The 27,681-nt window shown below is 42.7% G+C and overlaps 1 protein-coding gene across 1 annotated transcript in view; it reads right to left on the bottom strand.

The window, feature by feature from the left end:
* Window positions 1-237: 237 nt before the first annotated feature.
* Window positions 238-27,681, bottom strand: part of WBP1L (WW domain binding protein 1 like) — a 64,295-nt gene continuing 36,851 nt past the window's right edge. Inside the window, exons 2-4 of the mRNA XM_069753717.1 lie at window positions 10,874-10,976; window positions 5,947-6,108; window positions 238-2,529 (exon numbers count right to left, since the gene is read on the bottom strand). Coding sequence (XP_069609818.1) covers window positions 1,817-2,529; window positions 5,947-6,108; window positions 10,874-10,976 — 978 coding nt within the window. The 3' untranslated portion in view covers window positions 238-1,816. The remainder of the gene's footprint in view (window positions 2,530-5,946; window positions 6,109-10,873; window positions 10,977-27,681) is intronic.

Here is a 27,681-nt window from a genome sequence, read left to right as displayed (position 1 = left end):
CATCATGAACTGTATGGAGCATTATATGGGGCTCCTGATTCAATATGGATATTCAAAAACACTTAACCTACTGATGTCTCAATTAATTTTACTTTTATTGGTTTCTATTTTTACTTTAGACATTTACCGGTAGCTGCTGCATTTCCCACCCTAGGCTTATACTCGAGTCATTAAGTTTTCCCAGTTTTTTGTGGCAAAATTAGGGGGAGGGGGGGCGGCTTATACTCGAGTATATACGGTACTATTAATTCACATCAATGCATTGAAGATATTCAATGCCAAAAAAATATAACTTTCAAAGAAAAGAACTTTCAGAGTGAGCTAATGAAACCAGCATCAACATGTTGCAAGCTGAACGAGCAGGCTCTGACATGCCCGGGCTTGATTCAATTGTTTTATCTTGGTTCTCGCCTGTTCACACTTTTTCATCTCCGTTCGTATTAGCTCGTCATATTCAACCGTGTTTCCCCAAATATAGCATTATGGCTCAGCGGAAGTGTATTAATTCGCCTGACAGTTTCTGTTACATTTGTGGTGACTATCCTCAAAAAGAAGGGTGGTTTGCATTTAAAGAGGTCGTAGAGAAATGTTTAGGCAATAACAGACCCGGACTACAAAAAAAACATTGGACAAATGCTGAAAGCATTTCAAGCTTTTGGTTGCCTGATGAGTTTGAAAGTGCATTTCCTTCATTCCCACCTTGACAACTTTCCTGAAAATTTGGGAGCTGTGAGTGAAGAGCAAGGTGAATGATTCTACCAGGACATTAAAGAGATGGAAAGGAGACACCAGGGAAGATGGAGCATTACAATGATGGCAGACTACTGTTGGACGCTTCAGAGAGACATTCCAGATGCTACTCACAAGCGTAAATGTATAAAGAGAAGCCTCACAGGGAAGAAGAATCGATTTTAGTGTGTGTTAGTGAGCTCATTGCAGTTAAAAAAATTATTTTCATGAAACATTTGTAATAAAAAATTAATTTTATGAGTCTATATTCATTTATTTTGAGGTATTGTCTTATTTAACAGTTACTTAAATTGTCAGAAAACATGATGTCCTATGACAAAACAGAGGTCATTTTCAGATTCAGCACACTTAAAAACATAAAGATTACGTGGAATAACCAAAACAGCTCTTGAAAAAAATTTTTTTGCAGACCTGTGTTACAAGACATTTCCGACTTGAGGTGAAGCCTACTACATATATGTGACCCCACGTCATCACAGAGGCGTCACCTCTCTTTGGAAAACTTGATTAGGGCTACTTGTCTACGTAAGTAAACGTCCATATCCCTTGCTACAAAATCACCGATGTGCCCACAGCGCCTGTTTTTTCACATGCTTTCATCACAATACTGGCGCATTCTCCTGATCTTTCCTTCCGGTCTAATCACAACTTTTCGAATTTCCGAAGCCCCAGGTGCATCGTCAAATCTGGGCGTTCTCTACTGCTCTTCATCCAACGGAGGAATCATTGTGTAGAGGTCTTCCTGTATTATGAGCAATGAAACTAGGAGATTTTTTTTTTCTCTTCTCGAATATGATTACAATAAAATCCAGACATTTCTCATACTGTAGCCTCCACCTGTATTCTTCAAGCTCCAGCTTCTACTCATCACCAAAGTTCTCATTACCAAAGCCCCAATGAATAAAAAGAAAAAAAGGCATCAGTAAAGCACGTGTTCTTACTTTAGCTTTGGTAGAACATTTCAAAGTCTTTAAATGAACAGAACAATGGAAAAAAAAAACCCCAAAAAACCAGGTGGAACAGAACAGTTACTTAATCATATGCTTCTGTCCTACAGGACATGGCTTTAGCCACGGGAACTGCTACTGTTATGAGAATTTGGAGAGTCCTGTTCATTAATTGTGTTTAGCAAGCTCAAAGGCTGACGTGGCAATGGTGGATGGTCATTACTATCACAATGATCAAAAATCCCTTCTTCTTCGTCTCGATGGGGACGAGCATCACAGGAATCGCAAGTGTCACAGAAGTTTTCCCCTGTGTCATCAATTAAGCCATCAAGCTCTTTAAAGTCATCATGATGGCCTCTACTGCATAGACAGACTTCGATCCCTGAGTCACCAGTGAACCTCCGATGTCTCCCTGGCGTCTTGTCTTTGCCGTCAAAGAAACCGCTCTGATCGAAGCAGTCAGAGCTGTAGTCCTTCAAGAGTTCTTTTGAATCCTTGTCTAAAAAGGACACTTGATCGGCCATCTCCTCCAACTCTGCACCACAGGCAGGATCGTTGGATTCGTGGCCATTTGGCTTGTTTGCTACTCGTTCCAGACATGTCGTAGAAGGTTCACAGTCCACAATGCTGGGTGGTCTCGTTGTGCTACTACAACTTGCTGCAGCTGGAGAACTTGTTTGGCTGTTCTGGGGGTTTCGGACGACCTCAGCGGTTCCTGAACTCGAACATGCTGCAACACATTGCTGGTGTAGGACAGTGTATGGTGGCGGGGGGGTAGGAGGTCTATTGACCACTTCTTCATAAGGAGGTAGCAGATAATTTGGCAAAAATCCTATAGAAAGAAGAAACATGGTCAATAAACGTAAAAATATTTATTACATTAAAAATAAAATTAATACAGCACCTAAATGTTTAGGTATGTAATCCTTTCATATTAACCTTTCAGACCCTTCCTTCACATGTCTGTCTCCGCACAGCCACATTGACCGTAGTCCTATAATGTCTTTTGTCCTTTTTTGAGCTAATGGTGTTGTTGGTATCACTATACGGTTGTTTTCTCAGTTTCATTTATGACCATTTCTTCTGATGTATATACCTTTGTTCTTTATTTGTATGTTTATGCACATTATTTTAATTTTCCTGTAGCACACTGATGAAGGTCTTTGCAGACCGAAACGTTTGCGACTACTGTATGTATATTAAACACCCCTTTTGCATCACATCCATTGGAGTGTGCTAATTATAACTATTCCACGTATTAAGGTTTGGGAACCTATCTTTATGCACCTCCCCCTTTGAGGCTGTGCTGAACATTTTCTATACTATATTATAGGGAATCTGTCAGCAGGTTGCTATGAAATCTGAGGTTAGTGTGATGCAGGGAGACCCCGATTCTAGCAATGTGTCAGTTACTCAACTGTGTTTTGCCGTTTAACAAAAAAAAAACAACAAAGTTTCATCAGCAGGAGATTATCACTACAGGACTAGGTGTTTTGTGCCTTCTGGTCCAACTACGCCCCTAGCACTGAGGGTATGTGCACACGTTCAGGATTTCTTGCAGAAATTTCCTGACAAAAACAGGACATTTCTGCCAGAAATCCGCATGCGTTTTTTGCGCGTTTTTTCCCCAATGCATTAAATAGCGGGAAAAACCCGAAAAATCCGCAAAATTAATGAACATGCTGCTTTTTTTACCGCGGAAAAAATGCATCATGTGCACAAAAATTGCAGAATGCATTCTAAATGATAGAATGCATATGTATGCGTTTTTTATGCATTTTTATCGCGAAAAAAAAAAAGGCGAAAAATCCTGAACGTGTGCACATAGCCTGATTAGCAGCCTTCTGTCAATATACAGTTTACACAGAAAACTGCCAATCAGTGGTGTGGGCAGAGTTATACACAGCTCAGCATTCTGAGGTCTGCTAGATTAGCAGCAGAAAAAAAACCCCAAAAACAATTCACTGGACTCAGAGTCCCTGTCTCTAGATCATGCTGCTCTCGGATTACAAAACAAAAATATTAACAGATTCCCTTTAAGAACGTACCTGTATCTACTTCCCACTTGGATGCAAATTCAAAAACTAGCGCAGTGGCGGAAAAAGGAGATCTTACAGATGTATCCGCCATTAACTTTGATAAAATTCATTTAAAGGGAATCTGTCACCCCATTTTTTGCCTATAAGCCAAGGCCACCGCCATCAGGGGCTTATCTACAGCATTCTGTAATGCATTCTGTAATGCTGTAGATAAGCCCCCGATGTAACCTGAAAGATAGGAAAGTTAGATTATACTCACCTGGGGGACGGTCCGATCCGATGGGGGGCGCGGTCCAGTCCAGGTCCTCCCATCTTCATACGATGACATCCTCTTCTTTGGTTCCTACCGCGGCTCCGGCGCAGGAGTACTTTATCAGCCCTGTTGAGGGCAGAGCAAAGTATTGCAGTGCGCAGGCGCTGGGCCTCTCTGACCTTTCCCGATGTCTGCGCACTGCAGTATTTTGCTCTGCCCTCAACAGGGCTGATAAAGTACGCCTGCGCCGGAGCCGCGGTAGGAAGCAAAGAAGAGGACGTAATCGTATGAAGATGGGAGGCGCCGGACCTGGACCTGCGACGCCCATTGATCCGGACCACAGCGGGACCGCTCCTGGGTGAGTATAATGTAACCTCTTTTTCTCATCTTTCAGGGTACATCGGGGACTTACCTACAGCATTATAGAATGCTGTAGATAAGCCCCTGATGCCGGTGGCCGCAGCTTATAGGCGAAAAATGGGGTGACAGATTCCCTTTAAGGACTTCAACATCTCATAAATCTTATACTATACAATATTTTAGCAAAAAAACAAACAAAAAAAAAAAAAACACAAAACCTGAATGGCTGCAGCACACATCACATCCACTGGTCGGCTACAAAAACAAATGTAGCAGAAACATCTCCTGACCGAGTATCACAAAATCTATTTCAAAGCTGTTCATTCTGTGACACATCCTGGGAGATTTCAAAAATGTAGGACGGACACATCTGTATGTCAAAGAGGTTCTGCAGATGCTTGGTTGAGTTTTGCAAAAATATATTTCTCCAGAAATTTGGGCTTTTCTGTAGCAACAGGACTCTAAAATTTACGGTAGTGACGAACAAAGGCCAGACAAATGCTGAGAACCAGAAGTTCAGTAATGACAGCTACTTTGTTTTCCTGATATTGCCTATACTTCTTTACAGTGAATCCCCTCCAATACTTTGTATGTGTAATTACTTCTGTCAGCTTTACCCGCGGAGGTAACTCACTTCACACCCTCTAACGACTTCTAGAATAAACTCTGGAGCAACTCTTTATCTGACACTGTATTGATCCTGCTGTACAGAACTCACTGCCAATGCCTAACTTGCACCAACTATATCTTTCATGCTAAATCTTCCTACCTCTGACGGGGCACCTCACGACATTTAGACAGGGAATCAACAAGGTTCAAATAATCTGATCCAGTTTACTGCATACCATGGCAATGATATTAAAGAGTCACTCCAGGAAACAACTGATACGCAGCGTTATGCCAAGTGCAGGGCGTTGTGCCACACTAAGTTTATATATATTCACTGCCCCCTGACCTTAGGACAAGGCAGAAGGTTTTTTTTTTTACATTTTTTATTTTTTCATTTTTTTAACACCTATAGATACCATTTCACTTTCTTTTTGCAGGGTAACTAGGGCAGACCGCACACATTAGATAGGGCCCCTGGTCACTCACTATTCTTTCTGATCCCTGTATAAGTATTCTGAATAGGAAGAAGGGGGTCAGCCACTTCCAGACGTGTTTCTGTGAGCTACATAACAGAAGGATCAAGCATGCTGAAATACATCAGCCCGATCCTTTTTCCACACCAGATACAAAGTCGGACAAGAAATCCAGAGGCTCTCATACACAATTTATGGTAGATCATATCAGTAAGCAAGGTTAAGAGTTAAGAGCCTAAAAGTTTGTTATTAGTGATGAGTGAACGTACTCGGACAAGGTGTTATCTGAGCATGCTAGTGTGCTAACCGAGTGTCTTCGATGTGCTCGAATAATATGTTCGAGTCCCCGCGGCTGTTAGACAGCTGCAACACATGCAGGGATTACCTGTCTGTTAGGCAATCCCTGCATGTGTTTCAGCTGTCTAACAGCTGCGGGGACTCAAACATATTATTCAAACACATTGGAAACTTTGCCAAAGCTAGAATGAACGGGAATATTAAAGAGAACGACTTACGGAAGTAAAATGGCACAGAAGAGTAGCTGTGAGCTTCACGATAAGCTATGAGGTTGATCTCGTGCTGCCGTTGCTGTGCTTGCAGCCTGTGCTTCGCTCGCCGATGATGGCATACACAGCAACAGCTGAGTATTATGATTATTGTCCACACCAGCCAAAACCCTGGAGGAGAAGAGAAATGGAAATCAATGACCTCAAGGGGATCACTAAATACAACCTACAAGGCAGGAAAAAGCAGCTAAAGCGTGGGAGGCTTGTCCCCCCCCGAGACCACATCTAAATATCAGACATTACCCTCCTCGGCTCTCTAACATATAATCTATGATTAAATAGAAGGCAAAGGGTAATAATAAAAAATAAATAAAAAAATATAAAAAAGTATTGTCCTGCTACATTTATAATAAATAAGGGTATGAAGCGGTGACCAGCCAAGATCTGTACATGTCTAGATACAAAGTGCTGCTAAGTTCATGGAGACTGTGGGAATAGATCCGTCCAGATTCTGCGGAACTTGTAGAAAGGAAGAACGGAGAGAAGTTATTAGCGATTCGTCTGTCTACGCATGTGTATTTTTGGGGTACACTTGTAACTGCGGACACTGGGAGTTAAGGGATCATCCAGGTGTCCGTTTTTCTCGTACAAGTTATCAATAGTTTTCACAGATAGCACTGGTACCTTTTAAAGTCTAATAGGGCTGCTCATATGTCTGTATATTTTTTTCCAAACTGAATGATCAGCACAAAATCCATCCTAAAGACATGCCCGATTTTGAGCAGCCTTGAATTAAATTTGTCAATGTTCATTAGTCCGTGAAGAAAATACAAACAAAACAAAAAAACCAGCACTCAAATCCCATTTGGACTGTTTAATATGAGAAGCTTGAGAATCCTTCATCAGACTTCTTTTTCTCTGAGTCCGAGAAAAATTGATCAAACTGAACTCTATTTTTACCATCTGACACTGACCAAACTGATGAAATTCTGAAGAGAAAAAAAAAAACTGGTAAAAATTAGTATTGAGTGAATATACTCGTTAGGCCTCTTTCACACTTCCGTCTTTTAGCTCCCGTCGATTTTTGGAAAAACAGGATCCAGCAAATTTTTCTGCAGGATCCTGTTTTTTTCCCATAGACTTGTATTAGCGACGGATTGTGACGGATGGCCTTCCGTTTCATCCGTCGTGCACTGGATCTGTCGGGAAATCGCTGTCCGTCGGTCGGAGACAACGTTCAGAGGAACGTTTTTTCTGCACATTGCAGCATCAATAGTAACAAGATATAATATAAATAAAAAAATAAAAAATAAATAAAAATCGCAATATTCTTACCTTCCGGCGTCCTGCGCAGGGTTACCGATGCTCCTGGCAGCTGGAGTTCCCATGGATGCATTGCGAAATGACTCCATGACGTCGCGGTCTCGCACGTCATCAGAGGTCATTGCACGTAAGGCATCACTGGGAACGCCAGCTGTCGGGAGCATCAGTAACGCTGCGCAGGATGCCGAAAGGTAAGAATGTTGCAATTTTTTATTATTTAACCTGGGTTTTGTTGTGTATACATTTTTGGAGCGGAAAACCGCTGCGAAGACGCATACACAACAGGTGCACACAGCCTCGACGGGTCCGACAGAAAAACGGGCCCAGTGCACCTGTTTTTTACAATCTGCACAGGATCCGTCATTTCAACATTGACGGATCCTGTGCAGATTGTAAAAACGGAAGTGTGAAAGAGGCCTTACTCGAGATTTCTCGAGCACGCTCGGGTGACCTCAGAGTATTTTTTAGTGCTCGGAGATTAAGTTTTTCTTGGGGGTTGCCTGGTTGCTAGGGAATACCCACATGTACTTATGCTGGCTAACAGATGTAAATCATTCAACTGCGGCAAGAAAAACTTAATCTCCGAGCACTAAAAAATACTCGGAGGACCCCCGAGCGTGCTCGAGAAATCTCGAGTAATGAGTATATTCGCTCATCACTAGTGAAAACCACTTTTTTTTGCATTTGATAAAAATCACTGATGTCTGGATTAAGATTAGGCCTTAACTGCGGTAGATTATCTGGGGTAGTGCATTCAAGAGAACTGGCGCAGCACGAGAGAAGTCTTGGAGATGGGAGAAGTAGGTTCGAATTATAGAGGATGTTAGTCTTAGATCATTAGCGGAACGGCGGGGCCAAGCTGCAATGACAGATGTTTAAGTATGAATGGATAAGCCAATGTGTCTTGAGTGAATGACACAATATCTCAGAAAAACCCTTTCAAGAATTAATCTCCTCTCGTGTAAAAAACGACATTATCTTTCATACAATATCACCTATATAATCCCAGTTCTTCCAGCCCCCTTCACACCAATTTCACATGAATAGAGGGGCAGGGTTGTTTGCTTCCTATAAAACTGATAATAGAAAATTGAATATCTAAAAAGAAAAATTGTTTACTAACCCCACGGAGAAAAAGTTGTGGAAGATGCACAGTGCACATAGCCTCCCATATATTTATATTAACAAGCTGCCCCAATGTCTCGACCCAACGAGAGCACAGCCTACGGCCATTGCGTCAGGAGACAACTGCAGTGAGGACTGACTGAAGCAGCGAGTGAGCATGCCCCTCTATGGGACTATCCAGTCCATACGTGATAAATGTATTTCTGAGATGATCCCTAAAAGGGATTTTCTGTGGACTCTAAGGGTAGTTCCCTGAATTTTCTGAAGACCCCAGGAGATCATCCAGTCACCACTAATCTGAGCTTCCTGGTCCCATCCTCACACCAGAAAAAAAACCATAGCTGCTCGTTCAGACAATCACTGGCCTCAATGAGGACCCACCTAATCCAAGGAACTGGCAGATCAGGAATCTCCAGTAACTTCCTGCGTGTCTCGGAACGAGACCAAAAAGCACAGACCAGCAGGGACAGGGGGAGTCTCACAATGGGACTTGCGAGGGATCAGTGAAGAGGGAAGTGGGGGTGATAGATATATTTTTTTTACTTTTTTTAAAGAAGTTGGAGGCATTTCAGTAATATTTAAATTCTATGGACAATCCCTTTAAATTACGGTATACGTAAACACTATAAAAAGATTACAGATCAATGAAAAAAAAAAAAAAGTGCAGCAGTAAACAGAAAAAGGTAAGACATTAGCAGAGTTAAAATTCTACGTGTACAAGCCGGTGACATGGTTTGGGCCTGGGGCCCGCAATAAATGAGCTCCAGTACAGATTGATACTTCACCAATATCTAATGTATGTCCGCACAGTCCTATATTCCCTGTGGGGGTGATGGAAATTCTTCCACATTAAGCACAGTATCTACTTTTATACCCGACATCCACCTGCTGGCAGATCATATTCTTTAATCCCCGGCCACATCAATGTGATTTCGAGGCTTGTTGATAACTTCACAGAGGAATAATATATTACAGAGAACACATGTTTATAGCTAGTGAGGCAGTTTGCTGATCATGAGGAAAATCTGGAACTGTCAGGTCTTGTTTACTAGATCTGAGCATCCAAATACTTTGTACACCCACCACAGATGGAAGCATGGAGGGGGTGCGAAGAAGTGCCCCGACTCTCTTTTCATCATGTTACATTCTGCCCAGAAACAGAAGGGAGATTCAGAGAACACAAAACACATAATATATTACCTATCCCCTTCTCCCAACATGGAGCAAATAGTAACTGTTGCTGTGTGTGTGTGTGTGTGTGTGTGTGTGTGTGTGTGTGTGTGTGTGTGTGTGTGTGTGTGTGTGTATGTATGTATGTTATATGTATGATTAAAAAAAAAAAATATATATATATATATATATATATATATATATATATATATATATATATATATATTATATATATATATATATTTATTTTTATTTTTTTTTCATTCTAGACTCTTTATAAACAAAAGAGAGAAAGAAGGGTAAAAGAAAGAGGCACAAGACAAAAAAAAAAAAAAAAAAAGTGGTGCGAGAGACCGTGACACAAGATGAAAGAAAGAGAAAGAGGCAAGGCAAAGAAAGAGAGGGGCGCAAGGCAAAGAAAGAGAGAGGCGCAAGGCAAAGAAAGAGAGAGGCGCAAGGCAAAGAGAGAGGCGCAAGGCAAAGAGAGAGAGGCACAAGGCAAAGAAAGAGAGAGGCACAAGGCAAAGAAAGAGGCGCAAGGCAAAGAAAGAGGCGCAAGGCAAAGGAAAGAGAAAGAGGCGCAAGGCAAAGAAAGAGAGAGGCGCAAGGCAAAGAAAGAGAGAGGCGCAAGGCAAAGAAAGAGAGAGGCGCAAGGCAAAGAAAGAGAGAGGCGCAAGGCAAAGAAAGAAGCAAGGGCAAAAGAGAAACAGTGAGGGGAAAGAAAGAAGAACAAAGAGGAATAAAGAAAGCAAGAAAAGTAGTGAGAGAATAATTGAAATAGGGAGAGTGGACAACAGAGCAGAATAGAAAGGCAAGAAATAACGGTGTCAAAAAAAGGAAAATCAGAGAGAGGCACAGGCAGCAACCAATTACCATATGTAAGATTGGAAGGCATTGCTTCTTAAAAAAAAGGGGTTTACAGCAACACAAAATGATGCATTTTTTTTTATAAAATGTGATTTAACTCAGGAGAGGTCATCCAATGTGTGGGCACATGAGGGATCTGGTTGAGGTATTAATTTTAACAGCTAAACCAGGCCCCTTCTCTGTCTCTGCATGTATCGGCGGCTTCGCTCAGCCCTTTATCATGTGCGACATACAGAGAGGGGTACGATATGCTCTCCTGTGTCGAGACCAACACTGAAGCGAGAGCTGCCAAGACAACGGGAGAAATTACATCATATTTCGTGCACGATGGAACATAAAGGTTAGCACAGGGTTAATTCAAGATTTGATTATCCAGAAACTGATAATCTGATTGATATGAAACATGGTGAACATATGCTTTACAATAGTAAATGAATAGGAACAGACTTACACCATAGCTCATAGTAGTAATTGCAGCACTGAGATTGTCCACAGCAGTGACCCGTTTCACATATGTAACTCTGATTGTTGACTCCGATGCAGGTTTCCTTATCCTACAAGAAAATAAAACAACAATGTAAAAACACAGAGGAAAATCACTCTAGAATGTTATGCAGACATGCAAGCACCAGCATACAGGGCATATTTTTTTTTTACCAGGACCCAAGTAGAACCCCTTATTAATGGAAACCAGGACCCCGAAAAACTCCATACACAAACCCTACACAAGCATTCTGCATATAAAATATTGGCTGTGAATCATTGGAGCAACATCTGAATGGTTTATGATACAATTCAGCATGCTTTTCAGCTGATGACAAAGCCTCCAGGGTAAACCGGGGGCAGAGAGTACATTTAGAGAAAAAAAATAATAAAAAATCCCACACTTCATCCAACAACAATCTTAGGAGTAAACAACAGATTTTCAATGTCATCACCAGATCAGACCGATTTGCGTCAAACGGAAAAGAAGTAGTTCCCCAAGGATATGGCCTCTGACAAAGAAAAAACCCAAAATAACCAATTTAATAAAATGATAAATGAAAACTACAGCTAAATAATGCAGAGGCATAAAAACAACAGCAAACAAAACGTATTCTCGTCTGATATACAAAATAAAACCCTTCAGTGTAATGATAAAAATAGAGTTTGCATTTATTAAAGAGGCTGTTTACTACTCGGCGCCCAATCAGCGCTGGCGTCCCTGTCCTCGCCTTCGGGCAAATTGAACATGAGGAGGAAGTCCATGCTCAATTCGACAGGAGGCGGGGACAGGGACGCCAGAGCTGATTGGGCGCCGGCGTCACAACAGCACGGGAGCCCCGGGAGAGCGAGTGTCGACACCGCGGGAGGCAAGTATAGGCGTTATTTTATGGCGGCCAAGCGAGGATATGACAAGAAGTTGTCCAAGTAGTGGACAAGTCTATGGAAAAGGAATTCTAATCTACGGCGTGCTATGTTTAGAGTTTGATGGGAATACTCCTTAAGGAAAAAGTAGATGATTGCCTGTCTCAGAGAACCTATCCCAATATGTAGCAGGTGTATTAATAATATTAGAAAATACCTCCCATTAGATACGTAGTATTGTTCTTCTGATTCGCTATGTCCCTTTCCTCATGTGCATACATTGCGGGACCTTAGGTATCCATGGTTACGACAACTGATATAGTGATAATTAGCTAGTTGCTAGTGGTCGTAACCATGGACACCTAAGGTCCTGCAATGCCTGCACATGAGGAAAGAGACATAGGGAATCTGAAAAAAGATACTACATTTCTAATTAGAGGTATTTGCTATTATTATCATTATTATTATTATTATTATTACTACTACTACATTACTACATATTGGGATAGGATCTTGGAGATGGGAATACCTCTAAGACTGCTCAAAAATAACTATCGACTTAATTTAGGACCGTTTTATTTTGGGGTTGGCCCAGTCTGCTTTCTTCAGGAGCACGCCGCTCACCAGCTTCCTATTATGGCTGGGCTGCTGGCCAGAAGCGTGTGCACTCTGATGCCGCTACGTGAGGCAGCCTTACCTCTGAAGGATCAGAAGCACAGTGAGGTGGAAGCTGCTCAGGTTTTGGAGCTAAAAGCACCCCGCGGTAATCCTGGCCAGCCTCAGGTTTGTGCATACAAGCTCAGAAGAAAGGAGCTTGCAAGCACTGCGCGTGTTCAGCCACCACTTCTAGACCACTGTCATCAGCACTGATGAAGTCAAATAAAAAAAATAATAAATAACACAATCAAACCATTCCAAATTCAAGAAGCAAACATGTTTTTTTTTTTCTTAGACCAAAATACACCACATGTTTGAAGCCTCTGTCATCAGCCCTATATACTGGTGTTAACCAGTCTTTATAATCCTGTCTGTGATGATAATGAGTCTGCTGTATACGGTTCCTGAAAGGAAAGGAAGTAGGAGTCTAAAATGGACCCAGAGGACAGTTAAGACGGCAAGACTACTCATTGTGCTATGTAATAACAATTGCGATATTTAAAAAAAAAAAAAAAAAAAGCCTTGCCAAAGATCTTTGTTTATATAAAAATAACCTATGGGCAGAAGAGCGCATTGAATCATCCGGCCACACGAAGGTTGCTCTGTAGCCCCTTATGAGCATTTTTGATAAAACTTAATTTTGTCCAGGCAGCTATTACAACGCAAAGACCATGCCCCCATATGCAAATTTGATGCGTTTTTTTTCTATCCGATGCTGTTTTTCTGCAGTTACCTGCACCAAAACATGAAATCTGCTCTGAATTTTTTTTTTGTGTTTTTGCTGCATTTATTTGATGCGTTTTGCCTTTTTGTGAATATCTGACGCATTGCTTTTAAATGAATTTTTTAATGCAGAAATGATAGAATTATGCACTTAAAAACACAATTGCAAACCCCACAGCATTTATGCCACTCAGGTATGTGGCCTATACGTGAAAATTTTATATGGGTTATATCCCATACAAGGCTTTGTGATTAGCTTATACTGTTAGTTTGGGCTTAGATTCTCCTTAAGGCTATGTGCACACGTTGCGGATTAGGCTTAGGAATTTCTGGTGCAGATTCTGCCTCTCCTGGCAGAAAACGCACCTGCGGTTCCGCAGTGTTTTTTGTGCGGTTCCGCAGCGTTTTTTTTTGCGTTTTTGCTGCGGTTTTCTTGTGGATTTGCTGCGGTTTTTACCCCTGCGGTTTTCTATAATGGAATGGGTACAAAAAAGCTGCAGATTCACAAAAAAGAAGTGACATGCTACTTCTTTTAAACCGCAGCGTTTCCGCAGCGGATTTTCCGCAAAGTGTGCACAACATTTTTTTTTCCTCATTGATTTACATTGTACTGTTAGTCAATTGCGTATCTGCAGCGTTTCTGCACCTCAAAAAACGCTGCAGATCCGCAGAGAATCCGCAACGTGTGCACATACCCTTAGGCCGGGGTCACACTTGTGAGTAATGCGAGAAACTCGCCTCAATACCTGGCACTGCCGCCGGCACTCGGGACCAAAGTGTTCAGCTGCATAGAAATACATGCAGCCACACACTCCGGTCCCTAGTGCTGGCGGAAGACCCGGGTATTGATGCAAGAGACTCATTGCGAGTTCGCATTGCACTCGCAAGTGTGACCCGGGCCTTAAAGTGAACCTGCCAGTAGGATTTTGTTAAGTAAACTAAAAACACTGTCAGGTTGGCATTGTTATACTGATTAAAATGATACCTGGGATGAAGAAATCAGTCTTGTGGTTCTTGTGAAATCAGTGTTAGAAGTTTTCAGTTAATGAGATGCTCATACTCCGGGGTAGGACTGTAGGCAGTCTTTTCCTGCTCCAAGCCAGAGAAACCAAGGAAATACCTGCCCACAGGCAAAAACAGACTGTCTCTATGATGAGGAACATGTTTGTGCTTCGAGGTGGCCTGTGGTCAGGTATTTCATTGGTTTCTCTGGCTTAGGCCGGTTTCACACGTCAGTGGCTCCGGTACATGAGGTGACAGTTTCCTTGTGTACCGGAGACACTGACTCACATAGACACATTGAAATCAATGTGTCTCTGCACATGTCAGCGTGTTTTCACGGACCGTGTGTCCGTGTGCAAAACACGGAGACATGTCAGTGTTCGTGGGAGCGCACGGATTACACGGACCCATTAAAGTCAATGGGTCCATGTAAAACATGTACCGCACACGAACGCTGTCCATGTGCCGTGCAGTAGACAGCGCTACAGTAAGCGCTGTCCCCCCAGCGTGGTGCTGAAGCTGCCATTCATATCTTCTCTCCAGCAGCGTTCGCTGTAGAGAAGATATGAAAAATCCTTTTTTTTTTCGTGTTTAAAATAAAGATCCCTGTCCCCTCCCCCCTCCCACCCCCTGTGCGCCCGTCCGCTGTTAATAAAATACTCACCTGGCTCCCTCGCAGCTTCCTCTCAGCGCCAGCTTCTCCTGTATGAGTGGTCACGTGGTGCCACCGATTACAGTCATGAATATGCATATTCATGACTAATGGGCGGCACCACGTGACCGCTCATACAGGAGAAGGTGCGGCGCGGAGAGGACGCTTCGAGGGAGCTGGGTGAGTATGTTAGTAACAGCGGGTGGGCGCACAGGGGGTGGGAGGGGGTTGGGGACAGGGATCTTTATTTTAAACACGAAAAAAAAAAAAGGATTTTTCATATCTTCTCTACAGCGAACGCTGCTGGAGAGAAGATATGAATGGCGGCTTCAGCACCAGATGCAGGGGACAGCGCTTATCTCTATCACTGTCTCCTGCACGCTCCGTGTGGTACCCAGTCGGCACACGGCTACCGCACGTGTGCCACACGGATGGCCTACGTGAGCTCACGGACAACTCCGGTACCGATTTTTCCGGTACCAGAATTATCTGGACGTGTGAGACTGGCCTTAGAGAAGAAAGGTAAGACTCTGCCTACAGTCCTGCCTGAAGCACCACCATATAATTAGCTGAAAATTTCTAACACTGATTACACAAGAACCACAAGACAGATTTCTTCACCCAAGGTATCATTTTAATCAGTGGCAACATGACAATGCCTTTAGTTTACTTAGCAAAATCCTGCTGACATGTTCACTTTTAAGTGCTTGCTAAAAAAGCTCTATAGCTTTGAAGGGAACCTGCCATGTTCCCAAACGCTATTAAACTGCAGATACAAGGTTAATCTGCAGAATTGAGGTTAATTAACTTTATTGGCACAGGTTCGGTCAAAGGTCAGTATAATTATCGGCTGCTGGTATGCATATGCTGCATAGACATCTGTCAATCACAGTGTGGGGGTCTGGTTACTGCCGCCTCTCACTGACTGGAGTCACAACTCTATGACTGAAAAACAGAGGCTTCCAGGAGAAAAAGTTTATTTCTTCCCAGTAGCCGAAAGTAGAAATGGACCAAAGCAAAGAAAGGTTTAAGCATGAAAATGGACATCCATGCTATTGTGCTGGAAGAGGAGGTGTTTTACTTTTGCTATATGGTAGAAATTTCAGCTAGGGTTACACAAAGACACAGTCTGCCTCATGGAGGTCATCAGGATTTCCTTTGGTAATGCATTGCAGCCTGCGACTTACCGCAAATGTTTCCAACCTTTTTTAGTGGTAAAAACCTATAGTAGTAAAAGACATTACGGTAATTGAGTGAAAACATTCAAAGAAACCGGGCTGCTGCCGAGACTGTGATATCCCAGGAACTTTACACTGAGGAACATGTGCTAGGGAAAGCATGTCTGAAAGGAGGGCTGGAAAAGATGGCTGTGCTAAATGTGCAGTTCAGAGAAGGTTCGGGACAAATACTTGGCAGGGCTCCTATTCCCGATTGGGAACCAGCAGTCATTCGCTACTGTTCCCCTGTCAGGTCGCGGACTGTAAAATTATTTACTTTCTTATTTGGATAGTGGCTGCTGAGCTCACCGAAAGTCACACACCGAGCACAGTGCAAGGTCTCTCACGGTGACCCAAAATGGTGTTTTTCTACTAATGTCATTTAACTCCTGCTGGACATAATTCTATTAAAATAATCTTGTAAAAAGCGAAACAAACAATATCTGTGAATTACTGAAAAAAAAAAAAAAAAAAAAAAAAAGTAGTTGCTGGATTCCTTGAAAAGAGAAACTACACCTAGGGACTGGATTATCAGGTGCCGCAATTGTAAAACGAACCTCAAGGTTTTTTTTGTTTTGTTTTTTTAAACAACTTATTGGAAAATACATTTTTTGAGTTTTGCTAAGAGGGGTGTGCCATGGGCACGGCCTGTAAGCCGCAGCTGCGTGACATTTATAAATGTCTAGGGAAGCAGTTTTGCCTTTTGCGGATCACAAGTTTGTCAGGAAAGTCTTTGGTCTGGTTTGAAGTTATTCTCAACCATAAGGCTAAGTTCACACAGGGCGTTTTTGCAGCTTTTTTATGCTAATTTTCAGCTGAGTTTTACAGTACCAGCAAAGCCTATGTGAATTCAGAAATCTCATGCACACACATTGTGGAGTTATTGGGGGTTTGCATGTTTTTTTTGGAGATAAAACATGTCACTTCTTTATGGGTATGTGCACACGTTGCGGATTCTCTGCGGATCCGCAGCATTTTTTGCAGTGCAGAAACGCTGCAGATCCGCAATTGATTTACAGTACAATGTAAATCAATGAGAAAATAAAGATGCTGTGCACACTTTGCGGAAAATCCGCTGCAGTTTAAAAGAAGTAGCATGTCACTTCTCTTTTGTGAATCTGCAGCGTTTTTGTACCCATCCCATTATAGAAAACCGCAGGGGTAAAAAACGCAGCAAATCCGTAAGAAAACCGCAGCAAAAAACGCTGCGGAACCGCACAAAAAATGCGACAAATCCGCAGGTGTGTTTTCCTAATCCGCAACGTGTGCACATAGCCTAAGTGTTTTTCAACCACTGACTTGAGTGGGTGGTGAAAAACTGATGAAAAAAAGCAAATATCATGTTTTGCTGCATTTTTTTGTACCAAAACCTGATTCTATGGAGTATGACTTTTTTTTTTCAAAACTAAAACTTTATCAGCATGCACAACAGACAAATCTAGCATGCCAAGGCCGCTGCAAAAACAGCCACAAGGAAAACGATTTTCTCTCTGAGGCTTCTTTCCTGTCAAGAGATCAGGTTTTTGTTGCAGGAAAAAAAAAAGCCTAGTGTGAACTTACCCTACCGGTTCATGCAGATTTCCAGGAAACTTGGTCCAAGGACGGACTACAATGCACAGCCTGACAAGGGTCTCATGACTCAAATTCGAAGCCCTCACACACAGTGTTTTTTAGGCAGATTTTGATGCAGAAAGTTCTGCAATTGTCCTATTCTTCTGAAAAAAATCAACTGCAGAAATTTCCGCAATGAAAATGTTGGAATTCATGCTTAAAATTCACAAAACAGGTGAATTGTGGCTGCAAATTTTCTTTTCTGCTGTGTAAGGATGAGATTTAGGCCACGTTCAGCTTTTTTACCTCAGTATTTGTAAGCCAAAAACAGGAGTGGAACAATGAGAGGAACAATGAGAGAAAAAGAAGTATAAGGCCGGGGTCACACTTGCAAGTGCGATACAAGAAACTCGCGCTAGTCTCTCGCTTCAATACCCGGCACTCGGGACCGGAACGTGCGGCTGCATGTATTTCTATGGCCTAAGGGTACATGAACACTGTCAGTAAACGCTGCGGGTTGGATGCTGCGCACTAGTAGACAACGTTCGTGAATACGACCATTCTGTCCCAAGATATATCATAATCCTATAGGTAGCACGTCACCTGTATACACAGGGCGATGTGCTGCCGATAACGAGGATTTTTATGCCAGCATAAAGGAACCGATCACCCAATGTGCGGCCATTTTGCTTGTGACCGCCACCATGTTTACACAGGCAGATAATTGGGAATGAGCGTTCCTATGTAATTTCTAACAGATGGTCGCGTCCTCGATGTAATTATGAATCCCATTGTCAATCGTGCACCGATAACGAGCCCAGCGGGACCCTATGGAGCGGCCATTGCAGGTTTCTTAGACACTGCTCTCATGTATCTCTACTTTTATACACCTTAACCATTTACATACATCATTGTACGCAACCCCTCAGGTCACATAAGACCACAGAGATTTGTAAGTAAAGGCGGTGAGAAGACGGTAATTGCTGTAGAGCAGTTCCCACAAGACGGTAAATGGCGTATCGAGAGTGGGATTGGTAATCCAGCTGTGCGTTGCACTCCCATTGTTGACCAGAAAGGTTAACCGAGGTTCCTGTAATCAGTCAGATAAGGGTCTACAGTCTCCAGAATCGCGGGCGAGCAGAAAACGCTGGCTCATGTCTGTGTTGTGCACGGATAGCGCAAACTTCTCTGAAGTGCAAGTTTCAACTCTCCCCGGCCCCAGGGTGACAAAGACGGTCGGTCGGTGTCCCTGATCACAAGTCTTCTGTTGTCTTACCTGTCTCAGGCCTAGAAGAAAAGGCATCCTGTAGGCTCATTCTCCAAAGCAGCGTGCGATCTGACAAAGAGCTCCAGCAGCAGCAGCAGCAGCAGCAGCGCTTCCTCATGTGTCCAGCAGCCAGGCCTTTATTGGCAGGCACTATTAAGTAAACAGGGTCCCGGGGCACAGCAAGCACTAGCCGGACTCCACTCCCCAGCCTGACAAATCCGAGACAGCTGCCAAGCTGGAAATGACATCACTTCAGAGGCCAAAACAGCTGTTCATTAACCATTTCAGGACTGGGCTTGGACCTATAACACACTCCGGAAGGAAATGAGGCGACTGTACAGATCCATAATGTGGCTGAGCCCAAACGTCACAATGCAACATAAAAAGTTCTTGTTTCCTCGGCTCATTTGGGCATTAATATATTTCTATCCCTTTTTTTTTTTTTTTTTTACATTGTCCTGTATGGATCCTGCTGCTGAAGGAGCACATACATTCACGAGGTGTTTGAGCTTCCCTCACCATCTTAGGCTACTTTCACAGTAGCATCGTACGACGCAATGCGTCGTGGCGACGTACCGACGCATGCTGTGCAAGCGCAGCACAACGGGGGCAGCGGATGCAGTTTTACAACGCATCCGCTGCCCCATTGTGAGCTACAGGGAGGAGGGGGCGGAGTTCCGGCCACGCATGCACGGGCGGAGTTCCGGCCACGGATGCGCGGTCGGAAAAGGCAGACAACGCACCAAAAAACGTTACATGCAACGTTTTTTGGTGCCGACGGTCCGCCCCAACACGACGCAACCGTCGCACGACGGTTGCGACGTGTGGCAATGCGTTGCTAATACAGGCCTATGGAGAGAAAAAACGCATCCTGCAGACAACTTTGCAAAATGCGTTTTTTCTGCAAAACGACGCACTGCGAAGTGCGACGCTAGTGTGAAAGTAGCCTTAGTCAGGGGCTTCTGTCTAAATCTCAGAAAAATACAGATCGGGATGGAATCCCAAGTATAATGAGGCAAACTGAGTACAAAGCTTCTGAACATCGCAGTTCGTACTCCGTGAAACCAGGCTTACAGTGGCATGTAAAAGTTTGGGCACCCCTGGTCAAAATGACTTATTGTGAACAGTTAAGCAAGTTGAAGATTAAATTATCTCTAAAAGGGCTAACGTGAAGAGATGACATTTCCTTTGTCATTGCATTTTGGGCAAAAAATATATATAAATAGCCAATTTTTACATTTTAAATATTACAAAAGGGAAAATGGGCCTATGCAAAAGTTTGGGCACCCTTGCAGATTTGTGTGCTCAGATAACTTTGACCAAGGTTTTAGACCTTAATTAGCCTTAGAGTTATGGCTTGTTCACCATCATTGTTAGGAAAGGCCAGGTGATACAAATTTTCCAGCTTCATAAAAACCCAGCCTTCTCTAACCTTGTGCCAAGAAACAGCAGCCATGGGTTCTTCTAAGCAGCTGCCAGGCACTCTGAAAATGGTGGAGGCCCACAAAGCAGGAGAAGGCTATAAGAAGATAGCAAAGCGTTTTCAAGTTGCCCTTAAGGGTATGTGCACGTTGCGGATTTACTGCGGATCCGCAGCGTTTTTTTCCGTGCAGAAACGCTACAGAACTGCAAGTGATTTACAGTACAATGTAAATCAATGGGAAAATAAAAATGCTGTGCTAATGGTGAGGAGAATTCCGCAGCGGATTAAAAAAAGGACCATGTCAATTCTTTGTGTTTCTGCACCCATTCCATTATAGGAAAACACAGGGGTAAAAACGCATGAAGTCTGCACAGAATCCGCAGTAAAAACGCACAAAGTTCACATTAAAAAAAGCGCAGATTTTTGACCTGCGTTTTCTGCCAAGAGATGTAGAATCCGCACAGAAAATTCCACAGGCAAATCTGCAACGTGTGCACATGGCCTTAATCAGTTTGAAATGTAATTAAGAAATGGCAGTTAACAGGAACAGTAAATGTCAAGATACGGTCTGGAAGACCAAGCAAAAATTTCAGTGAGATATGAGCATAGGATTGCTAGAGAGGCAAATCAGAACCCCGCTTGACTGCAAAAGACCTTCAGAAAGATTTGGCAGACTCTGGAGTTGTGGTACATTGTTCTACTGTTCAGAGATACCTGCACAAATATGGCCTTCATGGAAGAGTCACCAGCAGAAAACCTCTCCTGTGTCCTCACCATAAAAATCAGCGTCAGAAGTATGCAAAAGAGCTTCTAAACAAGCCTGATGCATTTTTCAAAACAAGTCCTGTGGACCAATGAGGTTAAAATAGAACTCTCTGACCAAAATGATCAAAAGGTATGTGTGGAGAAAAAAGGGGCACAGAATTTCAGGAAAAGAACATCTCGCCAACCATTAAGGATGGGGGCAGATCAATCATGCTTTGCGGTTGTGTTGCAGCCAATGGCATGGGGAACATTTCACGGGTAAGGGGAACAATAGATTCAATGAAATTTCAATTTCTTGATGCAAACATAACACCATCTGTAAAAAAGCTGAAGTTGAAAAGAGGATGTCTTCTACAAATGGGTTATAGTCCAAAATACACATCAATATCCACAATAGACTACCTCAAAAGGTGCAAGCTGAAGGTTTTACAATGGCCCTCACAGTCCCCTGATCTGAACATCAATGAGAATATGTGGCTAGACCTCAACATAGCAGCGCATGCAAGACGCCCCAGGAATCTCACAGAACTGGAAGAATTTTCCAAAGAAAAATGGATGAAAATCCCTCAAACAAGAATTGAAAGACTCTTGGCCGGCTACAGAAAGTGTTTACAAGCTGTGATACTGGTAAAAGGGGGTGCTACTAGGTACTAACCATGCAGGGTGTCCAAACTTTTGCATAGGCGTAATTTCCCTTTTGTAATTTTTAAAATGTAAAAAAAAATAACAAATACATATTTTTTTTTGCCTAAGGAAATGTGTCATTAACTTTAGGCCTTTTTGAGATAATTTCACCTTGATTAACTGTTCACAATAACGGTAATTTTGACCAGTGGTGCCCAAATTATTACAGCCACTGTATGGGTAAAGGTTACCTAGAATGGTGTTTTCAGAACGAAAACAAAGTGTTTACTAAAATATACTATATGTTATATTTTTCTTACATGGTGTAAATGTCATTGATTTTTTTGTTCCTGTGCCTCTCCATTTAAAAAATATGGTCTCATCCCTGTAAGTACGGAAAATCTAAACTTTACAGCCAAGTGGGAGTGGTATTAAAAAAAAAAAACTCCCAAAGAGAATAGTTGAGGATGACGCCTAGTTGGCTAAAGAAACTAGAAGAGACCATATCTCAGGAACAAAATAAAACAATGCCAGATTGAAAAGAATAGGGGAATATTTATGAAAAGTGACAGGTTGCCCAAGTAAGGCTACGTTCACATTTGCGTTGTGCGGCGCTGCGTCGGAGACACAACGCAAATATGAACGCATGCACAAACGCTGCGTTTTGCGACGCATGCGTCGCTTTTTGCATGGTTTTGGGCGCAGGAAAAACTGCATCATGCAGCGTTCCCTGCGCCCTGACGCATGCGCTGCAGCGACGCATGCGTCGCAAAATGCAGATGCAACGCATGTCCATGCGCCCCCATGTTAAATATAGGGGCGCATGCGTCGCCGCGGCTGCGCCCGACGCAGCCGGGAGCGGCGCAAATGTGAACGTAGCCTAAGTTTATTTGGGATACTTGGAACTCTGTATTAATAGAAACAAAGCCAAACGATTTCAAAATAGAATGAGAAATCTATCAGCAGCAAAGACCAGGGAGCTAAAAACAATATGGTGTTGAAAAGTACAAGAACTCTGAAGGTCTATTGGAAGAACAACCCCTTGCAGTCGCTACAAACAGGGTACTTTTTTTTTTTTTTTTTTTTTAATGCCCCAACATATGGTTTGAAAAAGAAAACGACTGTTTCCTAAAAAGTCTTCACCCACCTTAAAAAGTTGTGTGCACCCTTATTGTATTTTTTACTGTATACCCTTATTGTATTTTTTGTGTTACTGCACTCTGGGAGGCCGCGTTACTAAACCTTTGTAACTGAAAAACACCCGTGAGGACGAAACTAGAAAAAAAAAAAAAAAAAAAAAAAAAGGTCAAATAATGCACCACAGTCAATTAAAGCACAAAATCTCCAAGTGCAATGTTTTACGCGTTAGTACAAACAGTCCTTTATGGCATATAGTGTACTAGTTCGGACATGCTTCTCGATGCTATATTTGGGAATGTTTTTAAAGCAAAAAAAAAAAATCCTAAACAGCATTATCACATTCTTAAACAACATGGTAGGAGACTGAAACAACAAAATAGCTGACTGGATTAGAAAGGTTGGTGAGAGTTTAACACGTATACCCGATGTATCATTTCACAAACAACTTTCTGCACTACACGAGCATTTTCCACAGCTAAATCTCAGGAATGTGTAAGGCGACCAAACTAACCCCAAATACATCAACGTGTTATTCAAGTGTAGTAATGAGGGTAACAAGTCCATAAAATCACTTGGCGTCACAACAGCTGCTGATTACGGTGTTTTTCATTTAGAATGGTCACTTTCATGGGACTAAAAATAAGGCGTTAATAAGAATCTGACGAAGTGTTAAGAGGCGCAAGGAGGTCAGCGATTCGGGGTCAGGAGTCCTGCCAGCAGAACCATCAGCGTTCCTTATCCAATATTTGAGCCATATCTAGTAGTGCGTGCTATACAAAAAGACGACTCTAGATGAATGCCGGCGCAGAGGCGTATGACGCCACTGCCATGAGCAGAGATGTCAGCGGCTGGCCTCTGATTGGCCGGCGACTTGCATCGGTATGACTGTGCAGAGTCTCTGCGCGAAAATACATTTCAATTGAATGTGCGTCCAAGGACACACATTAACATAGTAACATAGTTAGTAAGGCCGAAAAAAGACATTTGTCCATCCAGTTCAGCCTATATTCCATCATAATAAATACCCAGATCTACGTCCTTCTACAGAACCTAATAATTGTATGATACAATATTGTTCTGCTCCAGGAAGACATCCAGGCCTCTCTTGAACCCCTCGACTGAGTTCGCCATCACCACCTCCTCAGGCAAGCAATTCCAGATTCTCACTGCCCTAACAGTAAAGAATCCTCTTCTATGTTGGTGGAAAAACCTTCTCTCCTCCAGACGCAAAGAATGCCCCCTTGTGCCCATCACCTTCCTTGGTATAAACAGATCCTCAGCGAGATATTTGTATTGTCCCCTTATATACTTATACATGGTTATTAGATCGCCCCTCAGTCGTCTTTTTTCTAGACTAAATAATCCTAATTTCGCTAATCTATCTGGGTATTGTAGTTCTCCCATCCCCTTTATTAATTTTGTTGCCCTCCTTTGTACTCTCTCTAGTTCCATTATATCCTTCCTGAGCACCGGTGCCCAAAACTGGACACAGTACTCCATGTGCGGTCTAACTAGGGATTTGTACAGAGGCAGTATAATGCTCTCATCATGTGTATCCAGACCTCTTTTAATGCACCCCATTCATCTACAATCAAGCACTGCCATCGGCGGATACTGAACCGGGCCGCCATCGTCTAGGGGGTCTAGAGTGCCTGCAGCCCCATGTACAGCAAGCACACACAGGGAACAGAGGACAGTTAGGAAGAATCTTTTTTTTCGCTTTTATGTATATGTGAAGAACAGCGTAATAGAGAACATATTTACAACATGGGGACCTAGATGGGGACATATCTACAATATAGGGACATATCTACAATATGGGAACCCTGGATGGGGACATATCTACAATATGGGGACCTGGATTGGGACATATATACAATATGGGGACCTGGATTGGGACATATATACAATATGGGGATATATCTACAATATTGGGACATACAGTTAGGCCCATATATATTTGGACAGAGACAACATTTTTCTAATTTTGGTTATAGACATTACCACAATGAATTTTAAACAAAACAATTCATATCCAGTTGAAGTTCAGACTTTCAGCTTTCATATGAGGTTATCCACATTACAATTGCATGAAGGGTTTAGGATTTTCAGCTCCTTAACATGTGCCACCCTGTTTTTAAAAGGGACCAAAAGTAATTGGACAATTGACTTCAAGGCTATTTCATGGACAGGTGTGGGCAATCCCTTTTTTATGTCATTCTCAATAAAGCAGATAAAAGGCCTGGAGTTGATTTGAGGTGTGGTGCTTGCATTTGGAAGGTTTTGCTGTGAAGTAAATATGCGGTAAAGGAGCTCTCCATGCAGGTGAAACAAGTCATCCTTAAGCTGCAAAAACAGAAAAAACCCATCCGAGAAATTACTACAATATTAGGAGTGGCAAAATCTACAGTTTGGTACATCCTGAGAAGGAAAGAAAGCACTGAACTCATCAATGCAAAAAGACCTGGGCGCCCACGGAAGACAACAGTGGTGGATGATCGCAGAATAATCTCCATGGTGAAGAGAAACCCCTTCACAACAGCCAACCAAGTGACCAACACTCTCCAGGAGGTCGGCGTATCAATATCCAAATCTACCATAAAGAGAAAACTGCATGAAAGTAAATACAGAGGGTTCACTGCACGGTGCAAGCCACTCATAAGCATCAAGAATAAAAAGGCTAAAAACATCTAAAAAAGCCGCACAGTTCTGGAAGAACGTTCTTTGGACAGATGAAACAAAGATCAACCTCTACCAGAATGATGGAAAGAGAAAAGTATGGTGAAGGTGTGGTACAGCTCATGCTTCAAAGCATACCACATCATCTGTAAAACACGGCGGAGGCAGTGTGATGGCTTGGGCATGCATGGCTGCCAGTGGCACTGGGTCACTAGTGTTTATTGATGGCGTGACACAGGACAGAAGCAGCCGAATGAATTCTGAGGTATTCAGAGACATACTGTGTGCTCAGATCCAGCCAAATGCAGCCAAACTGATTGGTCGTCGTTTCATACTACAGATGGACAATGACCCAAAACATAAAGCCAAAGCAACCCAGGAGTTTATTAAAGCAAAGAAGTGGAATATTCCTGAATGGCCAAGTCAAGTGATCTCAACCCAATTGAGCAGCATTTCACTTGTTAACCCCTTTCTGCCATTGGACGTATTATTCCGTCTATGTGGGGTGGGCCTTAATTCCCACGGACGGAATAGTACGTCCAGAGCGATCGGCCGCGCTCACGGGGGGAGCACGGCTGATCGCGGCCGGGTGTCAGCTGCCTATCACAGCTGACATCCGGCACTATGTGCCAGGAGCGGTCACGGACTGCCCCCGGCACATTAACCCCCGGCACACCGCGATCAAACATGATCGCGGAGTGCCGGCGGTATAGGGAAGCATCGCGCAGGGAGGGGGCTCCCTGCGGGCTTCCCTGAGACCCCCGCAGCAATGCGATGTGATCGCGTTGCTGCGAGGGTCTCTTACCTCCCATCCCTGCAGCAGGCCGGATCCAAAATGGCCGCAACATCCGGGTCCTGCAGGGAGGGAGGTGGCTTACCAAGTGCCTGCACAGAGCAGGCGCTTGGTAAGCCTGTACTGCTGTAAGTCAGATCGCTGATCTGAGAGTGCTGTGCAAACTGTCAGATCAGTGACAAAGTAAAAAAAAAATAAAAAAAATCCTAAATGGAAACAAAAAAAATATATATTATTCCCATAAATACATTTCTTTATCTAAATAAAAACAAACAATAAAAGTGCACATATTTAGTATCGCCGTGTCCGTAACGACCCAACCTATAAAACTGTCCCACTAGTTAACCCCTTCAGTAAACACCGTAAGAAAAAAAAAAAACGAGGCAAAAAACGCTTTATTATCATACCGCCGAACAAAAAGTGGAATAACACGCGATCAAAAGGACAGATATAAATAACCATGGTACCGCTGAAAACGTCATCTTGTCCCGCAAAAAACGAGCCGCTATACAGTGTCATCAGCAAAAAAATAAAAAAGTTATAGTCCTCAGAATAAAGCGATGCAAAAATAAAAACTATTTTATAGAAATAAGAATTATCGTACAAAAGCGCCAAAACATAAAAAAAAAAAAAGATATAAATGAGGTATCACTGTAATCGTACTGACCCGAAGAATAAAACTGCTTTATCAATTTTACCAAACGCAGAACGGTATAAACGCCTCCCCCAAAAGAAATTCATGAATATCTGGTTTTTGGTCATTCTGCCTCACAAAAATCGGAATAAAAAGCGATCAAAAAATGTCACATGCCCGAAAATGTTACCAATAAAAACATCAACTCGTCCCGCAAAAAACAAGACCTCACATGACTCTGTGGACTCAAATATGGAAAAATTATAGCTCTCAAAATGTGGTAACGCAAAAAATATTTTTTGCAATAAAAAGCGTCTTTCAGTGTGTGACGGCTGCCAATCATAAAAATCAGCTAAAAAACCCGCTATAAAAGTAAATCAAACCCCCCTTCATCGCCCCCTTATTTAGGGAAAAATTAAAAAAAAATGTATTTATTTCCATTTTCCCATTAGGGTTAGGGCTAGGGTTAGGGTTGGGGCTACAGTTAGGGTTGGGGCTAAAGTTAGGGTTTGGATTACATTTACGGTTGGGAGTAGGGCTGGGATTAGGGTTAGGGGTGTGTCTGGGTTAGAGGTGTGGTTAGGGTTACCGTTGGGATTAGGGGTGTGTTTGGATTAGGGTTTCAGCTATAATTGGGGGGGTTTCCACTGTTTAGGCACATCAGGGGCTCTCCAAACGCAACATGGTGTCCGATCTCAATGCCAGCCAATTCTGCGTTGAAAAAGTAAAAAACAGTGCTCCTTCCCTTCCTAGCTCTCCCGTGTGCCCAAACAGGGGTTTACCCC

The sequence above is a fragment of the Ranitomeya imitator genome, chromosome 2 (assembly GCF_032444005.1).
Source record: "Ranitomeya imitator isolate aRanImi1 chromosome 2, aRanImi1.pri, whole genome shotgun sequence".
NCBI classification, from domain to species: Eukaryota; Metazoa; Chordata; class Amphibia; order Anura; family Dendrobatidae; genus Ranitomeya; species Ranitomeya imitator.
This window is presented reverse-complemented; position numbering and strand designations above follow the sequence as displayed.